The sequence below is a fragment of the Etheostoma cragini genome, chromosome 5 (genome assembly GCF_013103735.1).
Source record: "Etheostoma cragini isolate CJK2018 chromosome 5, CSU_Ecrag_1.0, whole genome shotgun sequence".
NCBI lineage: Eukaryota > Metazoa > Chordata > Actinopteri > Perciformes > Percidae > Etheostoma > Etheostoma cragini.
The window spans coordinates 4,061,913-4,083,072 of NC_048411.1; the positions used below are offsets into that span (position 1 = coordinate 4,061,913).

The following is a 21,160-nucleotide window of genomic DNA, read 5'->3' on the forward strand; positions in this document are numbered from 1 at the left end:
ATGACCTGTGAGCCTTTCAGCTCTCTGGGACTCAGAAACGTGCTCCGTTTGCTGGACTTAAAGCTCTAAAGAGGATGATTGTGACCCGTCGGAAAACGCCACACGACCTTTCCATCCGCACATGACCTCTAACTCGCGCAGGTGTTTGGTCCCTTGTCTTGTGCCTGTGTATGTAGATAGATAGATAGATAGATAGATAGATAGATAGATAGATATTTATTGATCCCAAAAAAATGGGAAATTACAGTGTTACAGCAGCACATAGGAAAAAATATACATACATACAATATACATGAAATAATAACAATAATAAGAATAGAATATAAAAATAAAATCTGAGAATATAAGAACAAATATTTAAATATATAAAAGATGGGAAAATGGTGTGTGTGTGTGTGTGTGTGTGTGTGTGTGTGTGTGTGTGTGTGTGTGTGTCTCTGCGTGTCTCCCTCCCTCCCGTCTTTCCTCTGTTTAATTATTATCTGCAAAAATGTTGTTATACTTTATTATTTTTTGTTGGCCCTTGGACGCGTTCTTGTTTCCGTGTATTGTTTTTAATTGTCACAGTTTATTTCTTAAATATGTAAAAATAATAATAAAATGGGATCACAAAAAAAGTCTTGACATGTTAAATTCTAACATCCAAATGACGTATAGACCAAGTCGTGCAGTTGACATTTATGTGTTGTACTAATCTTCTAACCTGACACCCTTTCCCCCACAGGGAACCCTCGCGGAGAGGATCCGGGCTGGGGGGGCTGGGGTTCCAGCCTTCTTCACAGCCACTGGCTATGGCACACTGATCCAAGAGGGAGGCTCCCCTATTAAGTACAACAAAGACGGCAGCATTGCCATCGCCAGTGAGAAGAGAGAGGTGAGAGTGTTGTCAATGGCTTATATTTATCCAGACACATGGCCCCTGTCCTGAGAGTTTGTTTGGTGGTTTGAGAGCTGCTGTCAAACTTAGGTGTCCTTTAAAGTAGTCTTGAATCCACCTCTGGCACCTATCCGTATTTGCTTCCCAAAAGCTTGTTTTGCCAGAAGTGAAAGACAACTTCCATGCTTTGGATAAATGAATCAGTATAGGCTTTACACTATAAAAAATATGCTGAAGGAGGACTGATGGTTGAAATGAGTTCACGTTTGTCATGTGAACATATGCATTTAGAGCACGAAGCAAGACTCACGTCTGGGAACGTTACCAGCATTTTCAAATGGAAATTGCAACTCGTTTGTCCGGTTTGGTTCTAGTGTTGTAGCAGGCCCCATTTTACTGCATTTAAATAACGAGAGAAAAAAATCTGAAGTTCTTCACCTTCCAAATAATGCTTTTCACAGATGGCGTAATGCCTTGCCGTGAATGTTTGTTGTGCTATTGATTTTCTTGAGTGAATGATAAAAAATCAGCAGAAATGACTAATCTAGGTCTAGAGTCAAGTATCTGGGCCAAAGGTGGAAATGCTGTTAAACAGGTCCCCAGAAATACCCTTCGGGGATCAATAAAGTGTTCCTGATTCTGATTCTGATTCATCCCCAACTCACTCCATGACTTGTGTGTCAATGACCAGGTGCGGGAGTTCAATGGCAAGCACTACATCATGGAGAAGGCCATCACTGGAGACTTTGCACTGGTCAAGGCATGGAAAGCTGACAAGGCCGGAAACATCATTTTCAGGTAACAGATGACATGGAATGCAAGCAGCTTACCGGTCACACATCAGCAGCACAGACCTTTTGTATTGTGACAATACCAGTGTTGACCTAGTAAAGGTTTCAGCTTCTTCCTGCCTCAGAGCCCATTAGCCTTGTCTTAATCACCTTGCCTGTGTTTGCACAACATGTCTCATGTCATGTGATGAGAGTGAAACGGTAACTTAAGAAAAGGTTGGATTTGTTTTTCAGCTTGAGAAGTTCTTAGCAATGGGAATTCAGTTATTTGAACCTTAACCTTATGTTTCATAATGTCTTTAAGGGATGTGCTATATGGACTGATTCTAATCAGTAATAGCTACGGGTTTCTATTGTTTGTTCTAACTTTGTGAACCTATCACTGTATTAGCATTAGCTTCTATTAGAGCCCGACCGATAGATTGGGCATTTCCCGATCTATCGGTATCGGCATTTATAATGGCCGATCAAAAAATCTAAATCAGAATCATTTATAATGACAAATAAATAATTCTTAGAAATTGATATTTAAAAAATAAAATAAGGACACTAGAGAGCGCTCTACAACCTCCCTGTTGGCAACACATGCTTATTTTTTCTTTTATTGTGTTTTTGTTCAAAGGACTTTAAGTGTTATATGTTAAGTTTTGTATTTTTATACATTTGATTTATCCAAACTTTAATATATTTTAACGTTCTTCTGTTCTGTCGTGACAATAAAACAAATTAGCATATCATTTTATATTATATCTTGAATTATTAAGACAGCACTCTCATTCCAAGATAGGGTTAGGATCATCACTGATCATTACTAATTAAGTTCCAGGTCAAAGATATTAATTATTTAGACGTATGCACGGATAACCTCATTGGTTCTAACACAATCTAATTAAGTATTGATTCTCCATCTAGAATCAGTATGGTAATTTAAACCAACCTGCTGTGTAGAAATTAGAAGCTGTAGTAAAGTCTTTCTCCACAAGAGTGCAGTCTCTTCCAGTTAACTAACATGCTACACAGAAGATTAGATAATGACTGTTACACTGAGGGTTTTTTGAGTTTATTGGGTATTTTTGCTTTTGGTTAAAATATTATAGTTATTATTGTTTGTTATTTGTTTGCATGTCATCTCTTTCTTGCTCTTCTATGTCAGGAAAACAGCCAGGAACTTCAACCAACCTATGTGCAAGGCAGCCAAAACCACCATAGTTGAGGTATGCATGCCTGATGTCTGCCTGGAACATGTACAGTGGCTAGAATAAGTCTACACACCCATGCTAAAATTATAAAAAAAAATAGGAATACAAATTATTTTAATTCCAAAGGCAAAGGGAACTTTACCAGGATTCATAGTATCCTGATCCATGAATTAACATGCCTTTAAAAATGAAAATGTGCCTGCCTCTATGGGAATTTAACATAGGGGTGTGTATACTTATGCCCCCTGTATTTTAAGGAAGAATATTTTTTTTTTCACCATACATTATGTATTCACAAAGAAAATTAGTGTCCTTAAAAGGTTGGATTTTCCTAAATCTTTTGAATTGAGGCATTTTTTTATTCCTCTTTTTAATCAACTTTAGCATGGGTGTGGAAACTTATTCAAGCCACTGTACATGACACAACACTATCAGTACACATCTATTAGAGATGTCACTATCTCAGAATCCTGACTTTGCCGTTCCCTTTAATGGTTTTCATGCATTATGTAGCAATGACAGAATGAGCATGTGCACGTAATGAGCGTGTAAAATTGTCTTTCCACCCCACCACATCAATTTACAAATAATCTGTGTACACAACATTGCGATTTAACGGTATTTAACTGTAGACCATGAAGAAAATGGGACACTTGAACTCAACCACACAAAGCTTGTAGTCTCCTATACACCAACAGTCATCTTTAAACCCCCCTAAAAGGGACCAGGTCCAAAAAAAAGTAAAATCCTATTGTTTGCACTGAAGCTGAAACGTTAGACAGGCGTCTTACGGGTGGTCAGGCAGGTGTTTGCTTGTAGGCTGATAAGATCACATTGAATTGGGAATAGTCAGATATTAATAAGTTAGAAGTTTAAACATCTTAACCTCAATCTGTATGGCCAAAAAGAAAGTAAGAATGCCTTGGTATCTTTGGGCTGTCTGTGTCATACCTTGTGTCATTCTATCTGTCTAGATTCGATTGTCAAGAAATGTGATCGCTCATCTATTCCCTCTGCGTTTGCGTGTGTGTGTGTGTGTGTGTGTGTGTGTGTTTCCTTCTCCGCACACCCGACACACACAAGGCTTCACACCACCCATATAGAAACCGTTTATTTAAGAGTGCAGCAGGGAGAAAAACTGCATGTGTGAAAACCACAAAACCCAGGTGCTTGGCGATTTCTGACAAATAAATCGGTAGCGAAGGGGTCACCTGTAAATCTAATTGGGTTCCACAAAGCACATTTTCAATTATTCCACAGTTGCCAGACTTGAGATTTAGTCTTCTGTTGATTAGAAATGTCCGGGGCCAAGTGGGGAAAGTAAATTTCCTCACTCACTACAGAGCTGTTGCGGAAGCTTTCTAGGTGATTGATCACTGAAATTTGTTTTTTATTGGTAAGCACCGGAATTTAATTAGTTTTTTAAGACCGTATTTTGTACTGTTTCGCATCATGCCTAACCCAGTGTATGTGTTTGGACTACGTCCATGATACAAATGATGGATGTCAATGAATTATGGAGAATTGGTGCCATGGTAAAAATCTAATTAGCCTGTTTTCTTCTAAAGGGATAATGAGACTAGTCACTAGCATAGCAGTGATGCCACTAGCAAATGTGTCCGTGTGACGTCTGCTGGAGTTGTGATGTAGACAGAAGTGACATGAATGATAATGCAGCTTTGCTCAGAACGCTGCTTTATGAGATGCAAGCATAATTGGTTGGATTTAATATTGAACAGTCTGCCTTAACCTTTGTACACCCAGAATCGTCTGCTCAGGGTATTTTTGGTGAGTGGAGAGCATGAAACAATTGTTTAATGGATTTAGAGACCCAGGCTGCATTTGGACTGAGTAACAGAAGCGTGTTTTTTTTTCCCCAATTCCCAGGTGCATTGCTAAGATTGTTTGTGTGGTATACAGCAGAGAGAGAGAGAGAGAGAGAGGGTTGAAAGTGAGATTTAGGTCCCAAATTATCACCAGCTTCCAGGAAGCAGGACTGAGAGAAAACAGCTTTTGCAAACTCTCATGTATTCAGGAAAAGTAGCGTGGCTTCATTTTTCAAACATGGACACAGCCTATCCAGCTTTTAATAGAGTCCTGGACATTTTGCCTAAAGAAATGTTATTATAAATTGCCTTTTTCTGAAAAGAATTAATGGCTCAATCAATCAGAACCTGTCACAGATCATTTTATTGTGGGAAAGGAAAGCATCACATTTGCATCTGAACTTAATTTAATCCATTTTAAAAATGTAACGTTATGTTCCTTAACAGACTGTGTCAAAGAAATGTGTCAGTTTCAACCTAGTCTTTGAAGATTTTGCATTTCACTCTGTTTTCATGTTCAAATCATAAATAGTACTTTCAGACACTTGTCATCCACGGATGAAATAAATGCTTTTTATTCTGGCGGGGCATTGAGTGTAAAATGTGCCACTGTCTGACAAATTATATCAAACAGGATTTAGTACATTTCAAGACTATCTTCCTCACATTCAGGGGTTATTCATTTGTTTTAGCCTCTTCTTTATTTGATCCACCTCAAATTCCGACATGTAAACATGTATCCAAGTGTAAAATATATACCAAATAAATAAGAAAATTGCATTTTAAAAATGTATTTGGAATAACATTCATTAAGGGTGTGTTTAAGTACATGGAATGCCATTATAGCTTTATCTTATCAGGTGTTTGTCAGATTGTACCCGCCATTTCCTTTTTAAGGTGCCTTTTTTATGGCAGTAACATGAGCATTATCTATGACAGGCCTACGTATTGGTGACAATAAAATGATACACCGGTATTTCAAGAACAGTTTTATCTCTGATATCCAGCTCTCTGAAAGTGAACGTATCTTGAGGATTCCTGCTCAGTCATAATACTGGTGATATGGCGTCAGTATTGACCCTGCTGTCCTGGTGCGCTAGTTAATGCTTGTTAAAGAACAAACAGACAGGTTCAGGTGTTTTTGAAGCTATTTGTTTAACTTGCAAGCTCTCCGTCGATCATGTGACACAGTGAGCTGCTTGTCGGCTGTACCAGATTTCTTCCTCTGAAGCTGTTCAGGGGCCAAGCAGTTTTTTATCAAAGGGCAGAAAGGTCAGGCCACTGTGCCGTGCGACTGACAGGACAAGGGCAAATTGGGTAGAATAAGTATTAAGCACTTCTCAGTTTCAGTCAAAAGGTAGCAACTAGGGATGAGCGAGTACAGCATTATCTGTATCTGTTTACCACATGAATTATCTGTATCCGGATCCGTACTTGGACTGGGCGGGGCTTAAACCGGAAGTGGTCCAATTTAAACCGGAAGTGGGTCAGGCTCTCTTGAAATGTGCGGGGCTTTAACCGGTATGTTATTTAAGCATGCAATTGATATGAGTTGATCAAAAATGGTTATATTTATTGCTGATTTGAAAACTATTTACATGACAGCATCAAGCTTCAGATCAATGGTGTTGTCATGGTAACAAACATACTATATACAGAACGTTTTGCAACACTGAATACAACACATGCCGTTGCAATTATGAAGTAAAAAAAAAACGGATATTGACTCATATTACTCGTAAAATACTTGTACTCGGCAAAAGTGCTTTATCCGTACCGGATACTCGGTACCGGTTTCAGCCGGATACTCGGATCACCCCTAGTAGCAACAGCAGTTATAACAACAGTACAACTACGTTGATTTATTAGATTAGTTGAAAACTTCAAGTCAGTTGCAAAATGAATTCCTCTAATCAGAGTTAAGGAAACTCTAGTCTACATCCTTGACTTCCAGAATTGCTCCGGTGCTGCAGGAAATTCCGCCGGATGGATGTATTTCTCCAATTCTCCATGTCTCTCTGTCTCTTTCTCTCTCTCTCTCTCTCTGTCTGTCTCAGTCTGTCTCTTTTTCTCACCCCCAACCGGTCGAGGCAGATGACCGCCCACCCTGAGCCGCTGTTCTGCTCGAGGTTTCCGTCGCCTAGTGCTGGCTCTTGGTGGGAACTGTTGGGTTTCTGTAAATAACATCACAGAGGACGGTCTAGACCTGCTCTTTTATGAAAAGCGCTGGGACATAGCTGTTGTTGGGATTTGGCGCTATATAAATAAAAATGGAATTCAATTCAAGTGAATTTTTGCCGTTGTCCCTTTCCTTCGGCTTTGTTGGATTTTTAATCTCTGGTGGATTGATGAGGACCAATGGTTGACTGATCTCTGCAGGGTACATTGAGACAGCTAGCTAGACTGTGTCAAATCTGAGTTTTGTAATATTTTACAGCGTCTCGGTGCGGAGGCGCACACGACGTTTGTGATTGGTTCAAAGAAAGCGCCAGAAGATGTTTTTCTCCCCTTGCAGAATGCTCTGTGGACTAGCCAGACCTTCCTCCGCTCCACAGCGTGTGGATGGTCTGGCGAAGCTAGACTAAGGAAACTCCAAAATCCCCCTATCAGTATATCTGGTCATAGAATATCAACACATTGGTGGAGACGGGAGACAGAAAGGGTTAAACTCACCTCCAGTTCTTGCTAAAGAACCAAGAACAGACAGACTGTGGTGATTGTGTCTCCCTAACCCCTTTTTAATCCCCACTCATTTTGCCTCTGTTTCTGTTTTGTCACTGCAAAGCATCATTATGGCTCCAGCGAGTTGTCACCACGCGTCAGTCTCCCATTTGCTTTGCCATGAGATCACGTGAGCGAGATCACATGGGGCGGAGCATTGCTCCCTCTGGCACGTGAATCTTGATATCCTCTAGAACGTGATGTGTCATTATTTCTTAATGTCGTAGTGTTTGAGATTAGGGAAAAGTGAAGATTCTCCTTACGTGCACGTGCAACCGGATTTTAAAAATCGGTTCAGATCTTAAAACTCCTGTAGTCTAAGCCCAGCTGGAGGCTCAGTAAATGTGTGCATTGCATTCAAGCCCTCAGGTGCTAACATACGTGCTGTGTAACGTTCTGACTCCATTTAAGAATAAGAATAAGAATTGTATTATACATCACATCATGATAAGACAAGTGCCATTATTATCAGATTAAACGTTGACTATGCCCACCACTGCAGCTTCATTCCCTCAGGTCAGTTACCACTTGCGCATCATTGCAGTCCACGTCCAAATCCTGATACACACATTTACTGTTTACTTATTCTATACTACAAGAGGCACAGAGGGTGTCAGAAAACAAGATAACGTAAAAGCACTTTTAAAATGACCAAATCATCACCAGCTCCTGCCCCGGTTACTAGGCAACCAAACCCGGCTATTCAATTGTTGAATTCTCCACGGTATCCAGCTGGTTTAGTAATTCCCATATCGCAGTACAGTGAAAGGCCCCTATTGCATTGTGGGATATCATGCACCAGAGACTGAATAGAATCCGAATCAGTCACAGTAAAAGACTCAACTGTATTGTGTTACTGTGGCAGTGTAGTACCAACCAGTTATGCATGAATTAAACGTATGCATTTTTTGGTATGTTGGGTTGGTTTAACCAAGCTGGAGGTCTAATTGGATATGAATGACCTCCATCCCCAGGATGAAGCCTTAGCCTCCCACTGTACATATGTGTTGAAACAAAAATCGCTTGAAAAATCCTTCACATTTGCAGAAAAACATCTGTTAGTCTTAAATCATGAATTGGAAGGAAAAAACAAATGTTGGCCTCAGAATGATAGTTGTGATCATCGTGCTATCATCTGTTGGTGCATGTTTATCCCAGCCCACATGTTTAATGTGTTCATCAGCACTTTTTATGCCTTGTTGAGCTTTCTTGCCTTGTTTTTGACCCTCGACTAATTCCATTGCGCAAGCTACTGTTGGCAAATAATTATAAATCTGCTCATTTCCCCCCCTCATTTCTTGCCTAAACATGTGTATCGATTAGCTACTCTACCAAGGATGTGTCATTTCTGCAGAAAGTTGTGGGGAAGGGTGTTGTGAGTATGTTTCAGTTTCTTTGGTTTACCACCACAATGTTATAAAAGTGATATAAAGCATAATTTAATAGATTCTGTATCTGCTAGTTTGAAAAAAAAATCTGTATTGTGCAATATAGTTATGGCACTTGTTTTCAATCAGTATATCTATAAAGGTTGAGTCAAAGTTAACATTGTCCTCAGTATTTACCCAGTGCCGGTGGTAATTGCAGGGCAGGCTAATTTCTTTTCCACAGCACATTTCTATAATAACAATGGACAGATGGGTGTAAAAGCCTTTGACATCCGTGACATCTATTTTCCCCCCCTTAACAGTGTGTGTATGCTCACTTGTAGGAAAGAAATGCATCATCATGTCACTGATAGCCATGACATTGTATTTAGATCTCCATTTGAGATGTGTGACGACACATCCATTCTTGAATTAGCGACCTTGATACTATAGAGGACAATGAAATGTGTTCCGGGTACACTAAGTAGTGAGCTCATGAATCACAGGAGCAATATTTACTACAGACAGTTAGTGTTTAAGATGGATCCTGCAGTCCAAATTCAAAACACTGCACAGTCGTCTCCCCCGGCCCCTCTTTGCAGACTCGAAGCTCATGTGGGTTGCCAGGTTGAGTACCCCGAACCCACCGTCCGTCAACGTCATTGCAAGCAAGACGTTGACTATGTTGACGGTCATAGATACCTGTATAACCTTGATATTTGATGATATATCATGGTCATTTTGTGATTTAATACAGCAAATATATTACATATTACACATATCTTGTAAGCCAAGGAATAAAACGTGATAACGTATCCGAGTTACAAGACCAAATACTATTCTACATTCATTTCTCGGAAAGGAAGTTTAGTCTTTAGTCGTCTTTTTGTCCAGTTTTGTTTTTAAATATAAAATCCATATTGGCGTCTACAGTGGTCGACTGAATGTAGTCTGAGGTCAGGTCTCTCCTGCGTTAATTCACACATTTGAAGATATAATCCCATGTTAAGATGAACAGAAAAGCAAATTAACATTTTTAATAACCAGTGTGTCTCACAGCGTACCTTTTTAAATAAGACTCCTGCCGGTATTTAATCATCTGCACTGCCAAAAACGTTTTTGCTAAAGCACTGTTTCAATTTATAATACTTGTTCCTGAATGGTCACACTGAGCATTTGGGTGATGGCATTGACTTGTGTAAGAGTAAGTTTGGCATAGACTTAATTAGGCAGAAAAGAGGAAAGTAAATATAGATTAATAAAAAAAAAAAGATTATGGGAGGCATTACAAGGGGAAGACAGATTTGCTGGACATAAAAGTGCAATGTTTGAATTTTGAAATTTGCACGTTCTCCGCTCTGAATGCAAGTTCAAAGTCCCCTGATGACTATCATCTGAATAGGAAGCACATTGCATGGAGACTTATGTGTTCTTTGAAATCTTAACCGTACCATTTGAACGTAGAGTGGAGTTCCATATCCTTATGATACAATGTCCTTTTATGTGCAATGTGTGTCATTTGAAACATGCCGTTTTTAGTTCCTGTAATGCTGTTAGGGTTTGGATTGGCTGGCTGTCTCCAATTCTCTGGAGACCATGACGGCTGTCGTAGGTGGGGCAAGTTTCCACTGAGAGGAAACAGACCGCTCATGTTGTCAGTATTCTGGGTTACAGGAGAAAGTCGGAGCTAAGGCCCGAAAGTGGCAGCAGAGCGTGGCCCAATGCCCACACACGCATACGCGCACTGGGAGGGAGATGGAGAGGCTATAAAAAAAAAACGAGGATAATTAGAGTGTGGTGTCACTGTTATCCTCATGCTCTGTCACCCATAGCCACACCATCTTTCATCTGACCCAGACATTAAAAGAATGAGGAAACCTGGGGAAACAGGGTATGCATCACCACTGTCGGGGGTTTATTCTGGGAATCTGGTAGCAGCGTGATCAGTCAGTGTGAGAGTAACAAGATTTGACAAGGCTTTCAGCATTAAAAAGCACAAACCCTCGAAAAAGTGCTTGTTTTGTCCCCAGAGGGCACTTTGATTCCCTCTATTCTACTGCCAGTATAATTCATGCTTTGCTCCGGGCTCATTGATGTAAAAATCCTTCTCCAAATACAGGAATATCAATGTGTGTGTCGGTGCGTGTGCCTGTTTGCTGGCTCCACACACCTGCGTGTGTGTTTTTTCATTTTATTTTCACACTTCTATCTGTCCCCGTCCGTTGATCATCCTGTGTGAACTGCATCTGAGCACTGGTGCAGCCGGGACACATCACCTAGATGAAAGGAACGGGAGGCTTTTTTTATGTACACCGCGTATTTAAATTGTATGAGCCTGTTATTGTGCTGGGACTTAGCTTTGGAAGGCTAATTGAAAATCGAGCTGAATGCATTTGTTTGCATGTGTTTGGGAACAAACGGAAGTGGAGGAACCCATGTCTGAGGTGTGATTTTTGTAGTGGTGTTGGTTTTTATGGGGCACGCTATTTGACACTCGTTGATTGAGAAGACAAAATAAGGGATTGACATTGTTCATTAAATGAATTCCTCTGACGTCTTAAAATTCATGCCACCGAATATTTGTTGCGATTCCCTTGCAACCGAGTCGTCCCCATTTTATTACTGTAACTGTTTCATAACGGGATGAGCTCAATGTTGCATGATGAAGATGTCTATGTAAATCATTCTTCTCACAAAAGACAGATCGAGCCCCCAGAGAAAGATGTGGGTGGATGTGTGGGACTGCTGTATCAATTCTCTCGCGCTACCAATCTCATCTCGCATGGCCTCGTTTTCACCGTGGAGCGTTAGAGATTTACCATAACCCGACCAAGGGAACCAGAAAGAGTCTAAAATCACTCTCTAGCCCTGAGTGGCCCTAGCTCACCACAGACCAAAGCCTACGTATCCATGACAACGCTAAGATGGGATCCACTCTTAGCCATTGACTCCTCTCAGTCAGCGCTGAGTGCTGAGGGAAGAAGTGGAGATAAAGAGAGCTTCACTTGAATTTGTATGTAAATGGAATAAGTAGGTTACAGTCTGAGCTACACAGAAGTGAAGCACAGAAATGTGAAAGGGAGGAGGAGAGTTACAGTATATTGCCGTGGTTAATTCCCCTTTTGGTCCCCAAAGATGTGATAACAATCTTCTTTTTTCATTTAATTTTGTGTCATTTCAAGTGCTTTTCCCCCTTAAAGAATCTTCAGGGAAAACAAAATTGAGTCTCCTCCCTCTTGGGAGCCTCTTCTTTTTGATGAAGGAAAATCAGTCCTCTTTAACAATGGCCTGAATTAGTTTAAATCTTATGTTGACTTAAAATCTCAGGGACCAATGTGTTTAATAACACAGCCTACAAATAGGAGCATGACATCGGAGTTTTAGGAGCTAGAGCAGGTGGCAGGTGGTCCCTGCAGGTGGCATTGTGGCAGGTGGATATAAAAGTCCACCTGCCACAATGACTTCTCACCAGCCAGTTTTTTTTAATTTTTTTTTATGCCTCGTAAAGGTGAAAAACAGGAATCGCATGAATGTTTTCCGAAACAGCAATCGCATCTTCTCACACTGCGCTGCTTTCATGGACGTCAGTGCCTCTCCTCCGGAAGCGCAGTCTTTGTTAGATTACATGTTATTGTGCGTAGGTGGCTTTTTGATGACTCGTGGTCCTTAATTGCTTCTAATTTGAAGTTTTTAGCTTCAATTACAAAATGATTTTGACTTGGCTTTCTCCAAACCATACACACAACAGTCACGGCAGTACATTTGTTCTGTACTCGTGTCATAAATCAGCCTCTCACGAACTTTGCCGTTGTCGCCAATTTCTATTAAATTGTCTTCTTTAACTTTTCTTTGACTCATGCTCATCGTTTGTTGTTTTTTTTTTTTTTTTCAACCGGCGTCTTCTCCCCAATAACGTGCCGCCGCATTTTTAGCTAAAATCCATCAAAATGACAGACTTTGTCAGAATGTAAAAGAACAACAGTTGCAAAAAAGCCTAATGAATCATCCAGTTCTCATTGGCTACCTGCCAACGTGGCAGGTAGATTGACAGATTGCTAAATCCACCCGCATTTGGCGGGTGGTCGGGTGTTAATTTCAAGCCCTGGCTGTATGAGTGGAAGCTGTTGGCTCAGTTACTTATGTTATCTAAGGAGGAGGGAGCAGGTGCCTCATTCTGCGATTTCTATCCTGGACATGTTGAACCAACTCTGCTCAAATCAATAGCCATTTCCATCTGTGTCTAATTAGTCTCACAGCAATAACACTTCACTTCTGCTGCAGGACACTTTCCACATAAAGGTGATGCACGTTGGTCTCAGAGTCAGGAACATATCATTTGGTAGATATCTGAGACATGTACATTATCATGTGCTACCATATTAAATGTAATAAGGTGTTATGTGGATATATTTAGAGAATAGAAGGGGCCAATTTTATAGCAGCTTAACTGAGATTCACAGAAAACGCTGAGCTGAAATGTAGCCCTTGTAAGAGAGTCTTGAGGACAGGGCTTGTGGAAAAGATCTAAAAATAATTTTTAAGATGTGTAGCTAAAAGTAAAAAAAAAAGACCAAAATCCTCCACGAACCCCATACTCTCCATCGCCTTTGATCCAAGGATCAAGCTCTGTTCGCTGGGCTTGTTGTGTCTTCTGTTTTTAGCCGGCCAAGCTGGCTTTGGGTACACAGAGAGCTTTCAGAGGACTCGGTGGAGTTGCTAAAAGAATAAATGCAACACCTTCTCCCACAAATATTTACCCTCTCATCCCAGTGAAAGAGACGACAGTAGCAGAATTTTTAAACCTGTGAGATCATATCTGGAGTCTAAATGTCTGCTTGTGCGTCACGCTCACTGTTGCCTGTGGCTCAAATTTAGGATTTTAATATCATCTGCTGTAAAAAGCAGTTGAACATTACCATTTCTTTTGGCTTTTAAAATTACACAATCATTTCTTGAGATTAGCCTGCAAGATGGCAAAAAAATATCTGTTAATCTGTTAAATGTCATAGCTGGGTAGGCAGAGGTTATATCCTGGTGCCATTAGTGTGCGGTTTCCTTATCTGAACTTCTATCTCAATGGTCGTGAGACATTTTACAAGTGAAGGTGGAGCTCATCACTCTCTGTCTCTGTGTAGGTGGAGGAGGTGGTGGACGTCGGGACCTTTGCTGAAGAGGACGTCCACATACCCAGCATCTACGTCAACAGGATCGTCCAGGGAGCCAGCTACGAGAAAAGGATCGAGGTACAAAACGTGGCCTTTCCCAGTTTGTATGACTGAAGAGAGATTATACATAGAAACCAGTTTCTGAATTATGTCATTATGTGCAAGTCACCATTAAAAAAGATGTGCCAATTAACAATTGGTTCAACCACTTTCTGACATAAGCTGTTGTTGCAGCGTTTTACCTTTCTGTCATTGAAACACACGTACAAGCTGTGATCCATATGAGCTCTTGTACTCAGCCAGAAATAGCCTCTCAACATGCTGTCCCCCTGTGCCTCATATATCTCTGTATATGTCTCCAGAAACGCACAGTGAAAAAAAGCCAAGATGAGAGTCCTAAACCAAAGAAGGACGCCGATATTGTTCGGGAAAGGATCATTCGACGGGCCGCCCTGGAGTTTGAGGATGGGATGTATGGTATCCTTTTAAAGAATACAAGGATTGTGCAAATTATGGACTCTGATAACTTTTTTCTCTAGGTTCCCGTATTCTAAAAATAAAAAAAACACTTTTTCTGGGATTTGGGGTGTTATTTTGTGTCTCTGGTGCTTCCAGATGCATACTCAAGCTTTGAGTGAGTTTCTGAATGTACTCTGCCTTCAGTCTCCGGGTGAGCTGTTCAAAATCTGCACGGCTTTCTATTTCACTCTAGAAAGCCAAAGGGAGCAGCAGATTCAGCTGATAAGGTTCATAATCCAAAACCCTTTTCATTGCCACATCGCGATATATATTGTTACCATAGGAATATGGATTGTAGCCACTTTAAAAACACACTATCTGCAGCAATGAACGGTACAACAAAAAAAGGGTGTTTTTTGAAAATTAAACCATGTAAACCTATTCTGGTACAACCTCAAAATACAATTATGAACCTGAAAATGCGCGTAGTATTGGCGCTTTAATTACGAACCGAACCAGGTGTTACTGTTACTGGTGTCCAATAGCCACAACAAAAAGAAAGATATGCCCTGTTTTATATTTTTTATTTTCAGCACACAATGAATAGTTGGTAGGCTTTCAGTATCTTTAAATTGTTACGACTTGACACTTCTATGGGTTTGAGCATTGTCCACACAACACATCTTTTGAACTTAATCACTGTTATAATGAGAATGAGAGGGAAAAATGTCCAAGTACGATGTGCAGTGTATGGTAGTTTGTCATAGCAGCTTTCAACACAATTGATTTCCATTCCATGTTTACAAATGTAAAAGTTAACATCTTTAACAAAGATCCAATCAGCTAACCTCGGTATTGGTATCCCCATGCTGGCCAGCAACTTCATAAAACCAGACATTACCCTACACCTCCAAAGTGAAAATGGAATTTTGGGACTGGTAAGATGCCTACAGAGAGCTTTCTTCCCACTCAGGCTTTGGTGCTTTCAATCTCAACTGAACAAGCTAACGAGCAGCATATTTTCTGATCTGTGTGTAGACTTTTTAAGCGGCAGGACGTGTTTTGAAACTGAATTATGCTCTGAGCACTTAACAAGATATATCGCCACTCATTTGAGCGGTATCAATCCCAGTTTGGGTCCTCGGTTAAAATGTGCTGAGTTTGCTGTAGAACAGATTGTGGCAGTTTGACACTTTCTCTTCCGTTAGTCTTTCTCACAGTCATTATTTGCTGGCTGAGCTTTTAACAAGGTGGCTGCTGCTGCAACTTTCCAATCAGTTGAGTTGACAGGAGAATGTTAGGGCCTATGCTAAGTTTTTTTAAATATTATTCCAGTGCCAGTTTTAAAGAGACCTTGTCCTTTCCTCTCCTCTCCCGTCGACTTCTCCTATGTCTCTTCTCCCCTTTTTTACTCTCATCTTCATCCAAAACGATTGCTCCCTTTGTTGAGCACAGAGAAAATCAATGTCTCATCAAATCATCAAAATATGATTGTGTCTGTCTCTCCCTTGAAAGATCATGGCCTGTGAGGCTGAGTGATGTGTGGCTGCCCGCCTGTGCGCTCATTCTTGTTAATCTTCACTTGTCTCTGCATAGGGCCCATACCCCACTGAGGATGCAGTGGATGCAGACCTGATTAATGCTGGTGAGGGTTATCCTAAGAATTTCCCAATGATCATATAAATGTTAAAAGCAGTGGAAACACTGGTCTAACGAAATTATGGCTGGATTAAGCCTTTTGGGCTAAAATGTGACTTTGCATGCAGTATTTCTCCCTGATTTCCTTCGATATACACACACAATTAGGTGAATGCTTACCACACTGGATTCTCTGTTAAGTTCACTGAACATTTTTATTCAGATGCACTTTTAAAATGATATTAACATATTGTTGACATAATTCATCCATTTATTTGTGTATTTCTTTAATGTATTTTGTACATTACTTTTCCCTCTTTGTGTTTTATGCTTAACTTTGTGATTAACTTTGCTCTGATAATTTAATCCCAAATTTGGTCAACTCTCCGCTCTGCAGGGAAGGAAACTGTTACTGTTCTCCCAGGGGCCGCCTATTTCTCCAGTGATGAGTCTTTTGCCATGATTCGAGGGTGAGGCCACAACGCGTTAGCTTTGAAAGCGTATTGACTGAGCTTAAGTTCGATATGCCTGACATTTCTGAATTTACATACTCAAAGTTAATGAAATAAATTAGTCACTTTTCTAAAGTCGTTAGTGGAGTTTATGCAAAAACCAAAACAAGAAGCAAATATATTCTTAATTCAATAATTTACCACCTGCACTGTACACTAGCTATAACCACTGGATTTGACCACAGGACAAAGCCAAACTTTGCAACACTAGACATTAATAAATAGCTTATAATAAATATTGCCATATTCCCTTAGTCCCTGGTTCTTATTGATTTGCCAGCTGTCTGATATTGCCCACCCGCACACCTTGCAGCAGCCATTGTACATGTCCACCCTGTGAAAATCCAATAGTGCTCATAAATAGGGCTGTTCAGTCACACACTGGCAGGGACCAAACGTAACCGTGGTCCAGAGTCTTTTAGAAAGAATTACAACCCCTCAAATTCCACTTTAAATCTGTCCAACTGCAAGCCCAAACAAAGCTCCTACCTGCTCCGAAGGCATTGTTGGAAACCTCACTTAGGACTTTGAACTCCTGAATTAGGAGAAACAAAAAAAGGACATGCTCTCTTATTAGAAAGATGATATAATACTTGCCCGCAGAATCATACTTTTTTCTGCTATTACAGTCCATGTATGTATAACTGGCATTTGCCTAGCAGAAACTAAATATGCAACATACTGAGAATATTTTCAAAACAATGCATTGGTAAGAAGATGCAGTAGTGTAAAAAGGAATGACAATAAAACCTTGTCACCAGTTTTTTTACGTATGACAAGTTTGGTTATTGGGAAAACTGTAGAAATGGGAAGATGGTTCTTGTTGTGAAGACATTGGTTTGCGTTGAGAAGCTATCCAATATTTGCAGTTGTATTGTGGGTCCTCTCACAACCCCTCCGGGCTAAATATAGCAATACTAAATGCATTTATTTGATGGTTGAACTGGTTCTAAAGTTGACAACTGTCTTCTTCTGTTGTGTCATTCTTGTTTCAGGGGTCACATCAACCTGACCATGCTGGGAGCCATGCAGGTGTCAAAACATGGAGACCTAGCCAACTGGATGATCCCAGTAAGTTGGGTTTAGATGACACACATCCATTACCTTTTTCCAAAGTCATGCTTTCTGATCTATCTGCTGGGGGTCACCACACCAGTACAATATGCATGCTCCAGATGCTGCTTTGTCAAGCTTATGATAGTCTTTCGTTTTCGGTTTGTGTCAGAGAGGTGTTCATTCTCTGGTAAATTAAAGCTTGTGGTGCTCTTCTGTTGGTTTGTATGATATGTAACTGGTATACATATTTTATACATGTACTTGTATCTACATAGTTCTAGATTATTTATCTGTAGACGGTCAACTGTCTGTCACTGGTTAGAAATTGTATAATACTGGAGTTTATTTCTGATTTGACTCAATCATTAATGCACTTGACTTTTTAAGGATCTACCCAAATTAAGAAAAAACTGAATTAGTGCTGTATCTGAAAGTTGCCTTAATTATGGATTAATCTGTTGATTTATCTATAACATAATATTACAAATCTTACCAAAATTTCCTAGAGCCAAAAGTGGCATCTACCAGTTTATTGATTTGTCTGACTGTCAGTCCAAAACCCCCAAACATTATATGTTTATTTTTTGGACAGTTTAGACTTAAAGCAGGGTTGGTGATGTTAAAAAGTTAGCAAGATTTGAAAGTAGCATCTCCTTGGGGTCCATCTAAACCCTCCCACCACCCTCTGGGCTCCGACCCACACAGACAGGCAAGAGCACCACTGCCAGCTGCTTTATAGCGGAGAAAGGCCCACAATTCCACTTCATGTGTCATTATCTGCTACACATACACCTAATATTATCTTTACAGAATGCTTGAAACAAACTACTGTCAGCTATGGGGCACGTTGAACTCAGGCTCGCACACAGGAGGGGTAGAGTATGTGCAGCGGGGCAAGGAGGCATTTCTTTTGTTCTTCACAAGCAGAGTGTTAAAGTGTTTATTAGAAATACAAATAGTTACCAAACCTGCCTTTAAATCCGATCTCTTCTATATTTTACGGATGGTGTCCTTCAGCATTTCTTATCATAAAAAATGTCTTTGTTGAAACAAATTCAAGGTGCCCCCATTGTTGTTATTATTTGAGAACAGAGTACAGGGATATGCTTTTCAGGGGATCAAGGACTAAGAAAGAGTTTGCCGGATGCCCCTCATCTTCCGCTCTCTGTGTATTGCCGTTTCTGACTCTGTTCGCTTCAGTAAACAACTTGCTGAACCTCCGAACCAGAAAAGCTTTAAAGGGAAAGTGGGATTGTGCAATAAGGCAGGCCTGCTTGGTTCTTTTGGAAAATGAGTTTGAGGATGGGTTTTATTATGGACAACACACACGTGGCGATAAACTGGTCAGTGCAAATTACGTTTCACCATGTGTCCAGCTAATTTATATAGCTCACATTACTGTACAGTTAAATTCATTTAATACTGTATGTCGCATTTTCTTTTGCGGGGTTCAAATGTTCAACCAAAACAAGTTCCTTCCCGAGACCATTGTGCAGAGCCATCGTCACTGCGTCTGGAGCTAAGCGCCACCCAAGACGATTGTAATTGGTTTAAAGAAGAAATACAAAACAACCCGGAGAGTTTCTTATCCCGGAATGTACAGTCACCTAAAGGATTATTAGGAACACTTGTTCAATTTCTCATTAATGTAATTATCCTGGTCAAGACAATCTCCTGAACTCCAAACTGAATGTCAGAATGGGAAAGAAAGATGATTGAAGCAATTTTGAGCGTGGCATGGTTGTTGGTGCCAGACGGGCCGGTCTGAGTATTTCACAATCTCCTCAGTTACTGGGATTTTCACGCACAACCATTTCAAGGGTTTACAAAGAATGGCGTGAAAAGGGAAAACAACCAGTATGCGGCGGTCCTGTGGGCGAAAATGCCTTGTTGATGCTAGAGGTCAGAGGAGAATGGTCCGACTGATTCAAGCTGATAGAAGAGCAACTTTGACTGAAATAACCACTCGTTAAAACTGAGGTATGCAGCAAAGCATTTGTGAAGCCACAATACGCACAGCCTTGAGGCGGGTGGGCTACAACAGCAGACGACCCCACCGGGTACCACTCATCTCCACTATAAATAGGAAAAAGAGGCTACAAGTTGCAAGAGCTCACCAAAATTAGACAGTTGAAGACTGGAAAAATGTTGCCTGGTCTGATGGGTCTTGATTTCTGTTGAGACATTCAGATGGTAGAGTCAGAATTTGGCGTTAATAGAATAAGAACATGGATCCATCATGCCTTGTTACCACTGTGCAGGCTGGTGGTGGTGGTGTAATGGTGTGGGGGATGTTTTCTTGGCACACTTTAGGCCCCTTAGTGGCAATTGGGCATCGTTTAAATGCCACGGCCAACCTGAGAATCTTTTCTGACCATGTCCATCCCTTTATGGCCACCATGTACCCATCCTCTGATGGCTACTTCCAGCAGGATACTGCACCATGTCACAAAGCTCGATTCATTTCAAATTTGTTTCTTGAACATGACAATGAGTTCACTGTACTAAAATGGCCCCCACAGTCACCAGATCTCAACCCAATAGAGCATCTTTGGGATGTGGTGGAACCGGAGCTTTGTGCCCTGGATGTGCATCCCACAAATCTCTATCAACTGCAAGATGCTATCCTGTCAATATGGGCCAACATTTCTAAAGAATGCTTTCAGCACCTTGTTAAATCAATGCCACGTAGAATTTAGGTAGTTCTAAAGGCAAAGGGGGGTCAAACACAGTATTAGTATGGTGTTCCTAATAATCCTATCGGTGAGTATGTGTGGATGAGCCTGACCTTACTTCACAGCATTGCGGAATGAGGTCTTGCAATGCGACACTAAGCAGTAGGGGGTTTGTGAGTGCTAAAGTATAATGGTTGTTAGACATTATTGCTAGATGTTTCAACAGGCCAATCAGTGATTAAGAAGGTCAAGAGCCCATTTAAAGACTGTTCACAACGTGGAAGGCCTCAACCACACAGCTGTTTGCAAAGTTGCTTCAGGCAGTGCATTATTTTATAGATTCAATTTTAATTACATAGCCCCAAATCCCAACAAAAGTTATCTCATTGCACTTTTCATAAAAGAGCAGGTTTAGACTGTGCTCTGTGATTTTATTTACCGAAACCAAACAATTCCCGCATCTATTCTCATCTAAGCGGCCAAGTGGATACTAGAGTTTTGAAAAAGTAGACCTTGAGAATTAAACATTAATAATCAAACATGATTGATATCATAAGGCAGCACTGTGCAAAAGAATACTGTCATTTATGGTGATCTCTAAATGTTGCAATGTCTTTTTTTTATTTCTCCAGTCATACTTGTTTGTCCATGGTAATTGCTAATTAACTGATGCTTGATTAAACATGCTGTGCAGATATTAAAGGCCTGCCGTGGAGCTGTTATACACAAACAGGGAGTTTATCTTGTTTGGCCATTCTAGAGTTGGACAGTTTGAACAGCAAAATAACACACTGTCCTCACCTACACATTTGATCTTCATTATCTCCTCTTTTGAAAGGATTGATGAGGAGAATTACCCACCTTCTAGGATAAT

At 40.5% G+C, this 21,160-nt stretch overlaps 1 protein-coding gene across 1 annotated transcript in view; it reads left to right on the plus strand.

Moving 5' to 3' along the window:
- Positions 1-21,160, plus strand: part of oxct1a (3-oxoacid CoA transferase 1a) — a 46,515-nt gene that overhangs the window by 10,353 nt on the left and 15,002 nt on the right. The window contains exons 5-13 of the mRNA XM_034871148.1: positions 725-874; positions 1,569-1,675; positions 2,822-2,882; positions 13,917-14,024; positions 14,309-14,423; positions 15,249-15,343; positions 16,002-16,050; positions 16,441-16,513; positions 17,551-17,626. Of these exons, the coding sequence (XP_034727039.1) occupies positions 725-874; positions 1,569-1,675; positions 2,822-2,882; positions 13,917-14,024; positions 14,309-14,423; positions 15,249-15,343; positions 16,002-16,050; positions 16,441-16,513; positions 17,551-17,626 (834 nt within the window). The remainder of the gene's footprint in view (positions 1-724; positions 875-1,568; positions 1,676-2,821; positions 2,883-13,916; positions 14,025-14,308; positions 14,424-15,248; positions 15,344-16,001; positions 16,051-16,440; positions 16,514-17,550; positions 17,627-21,160) is intronic.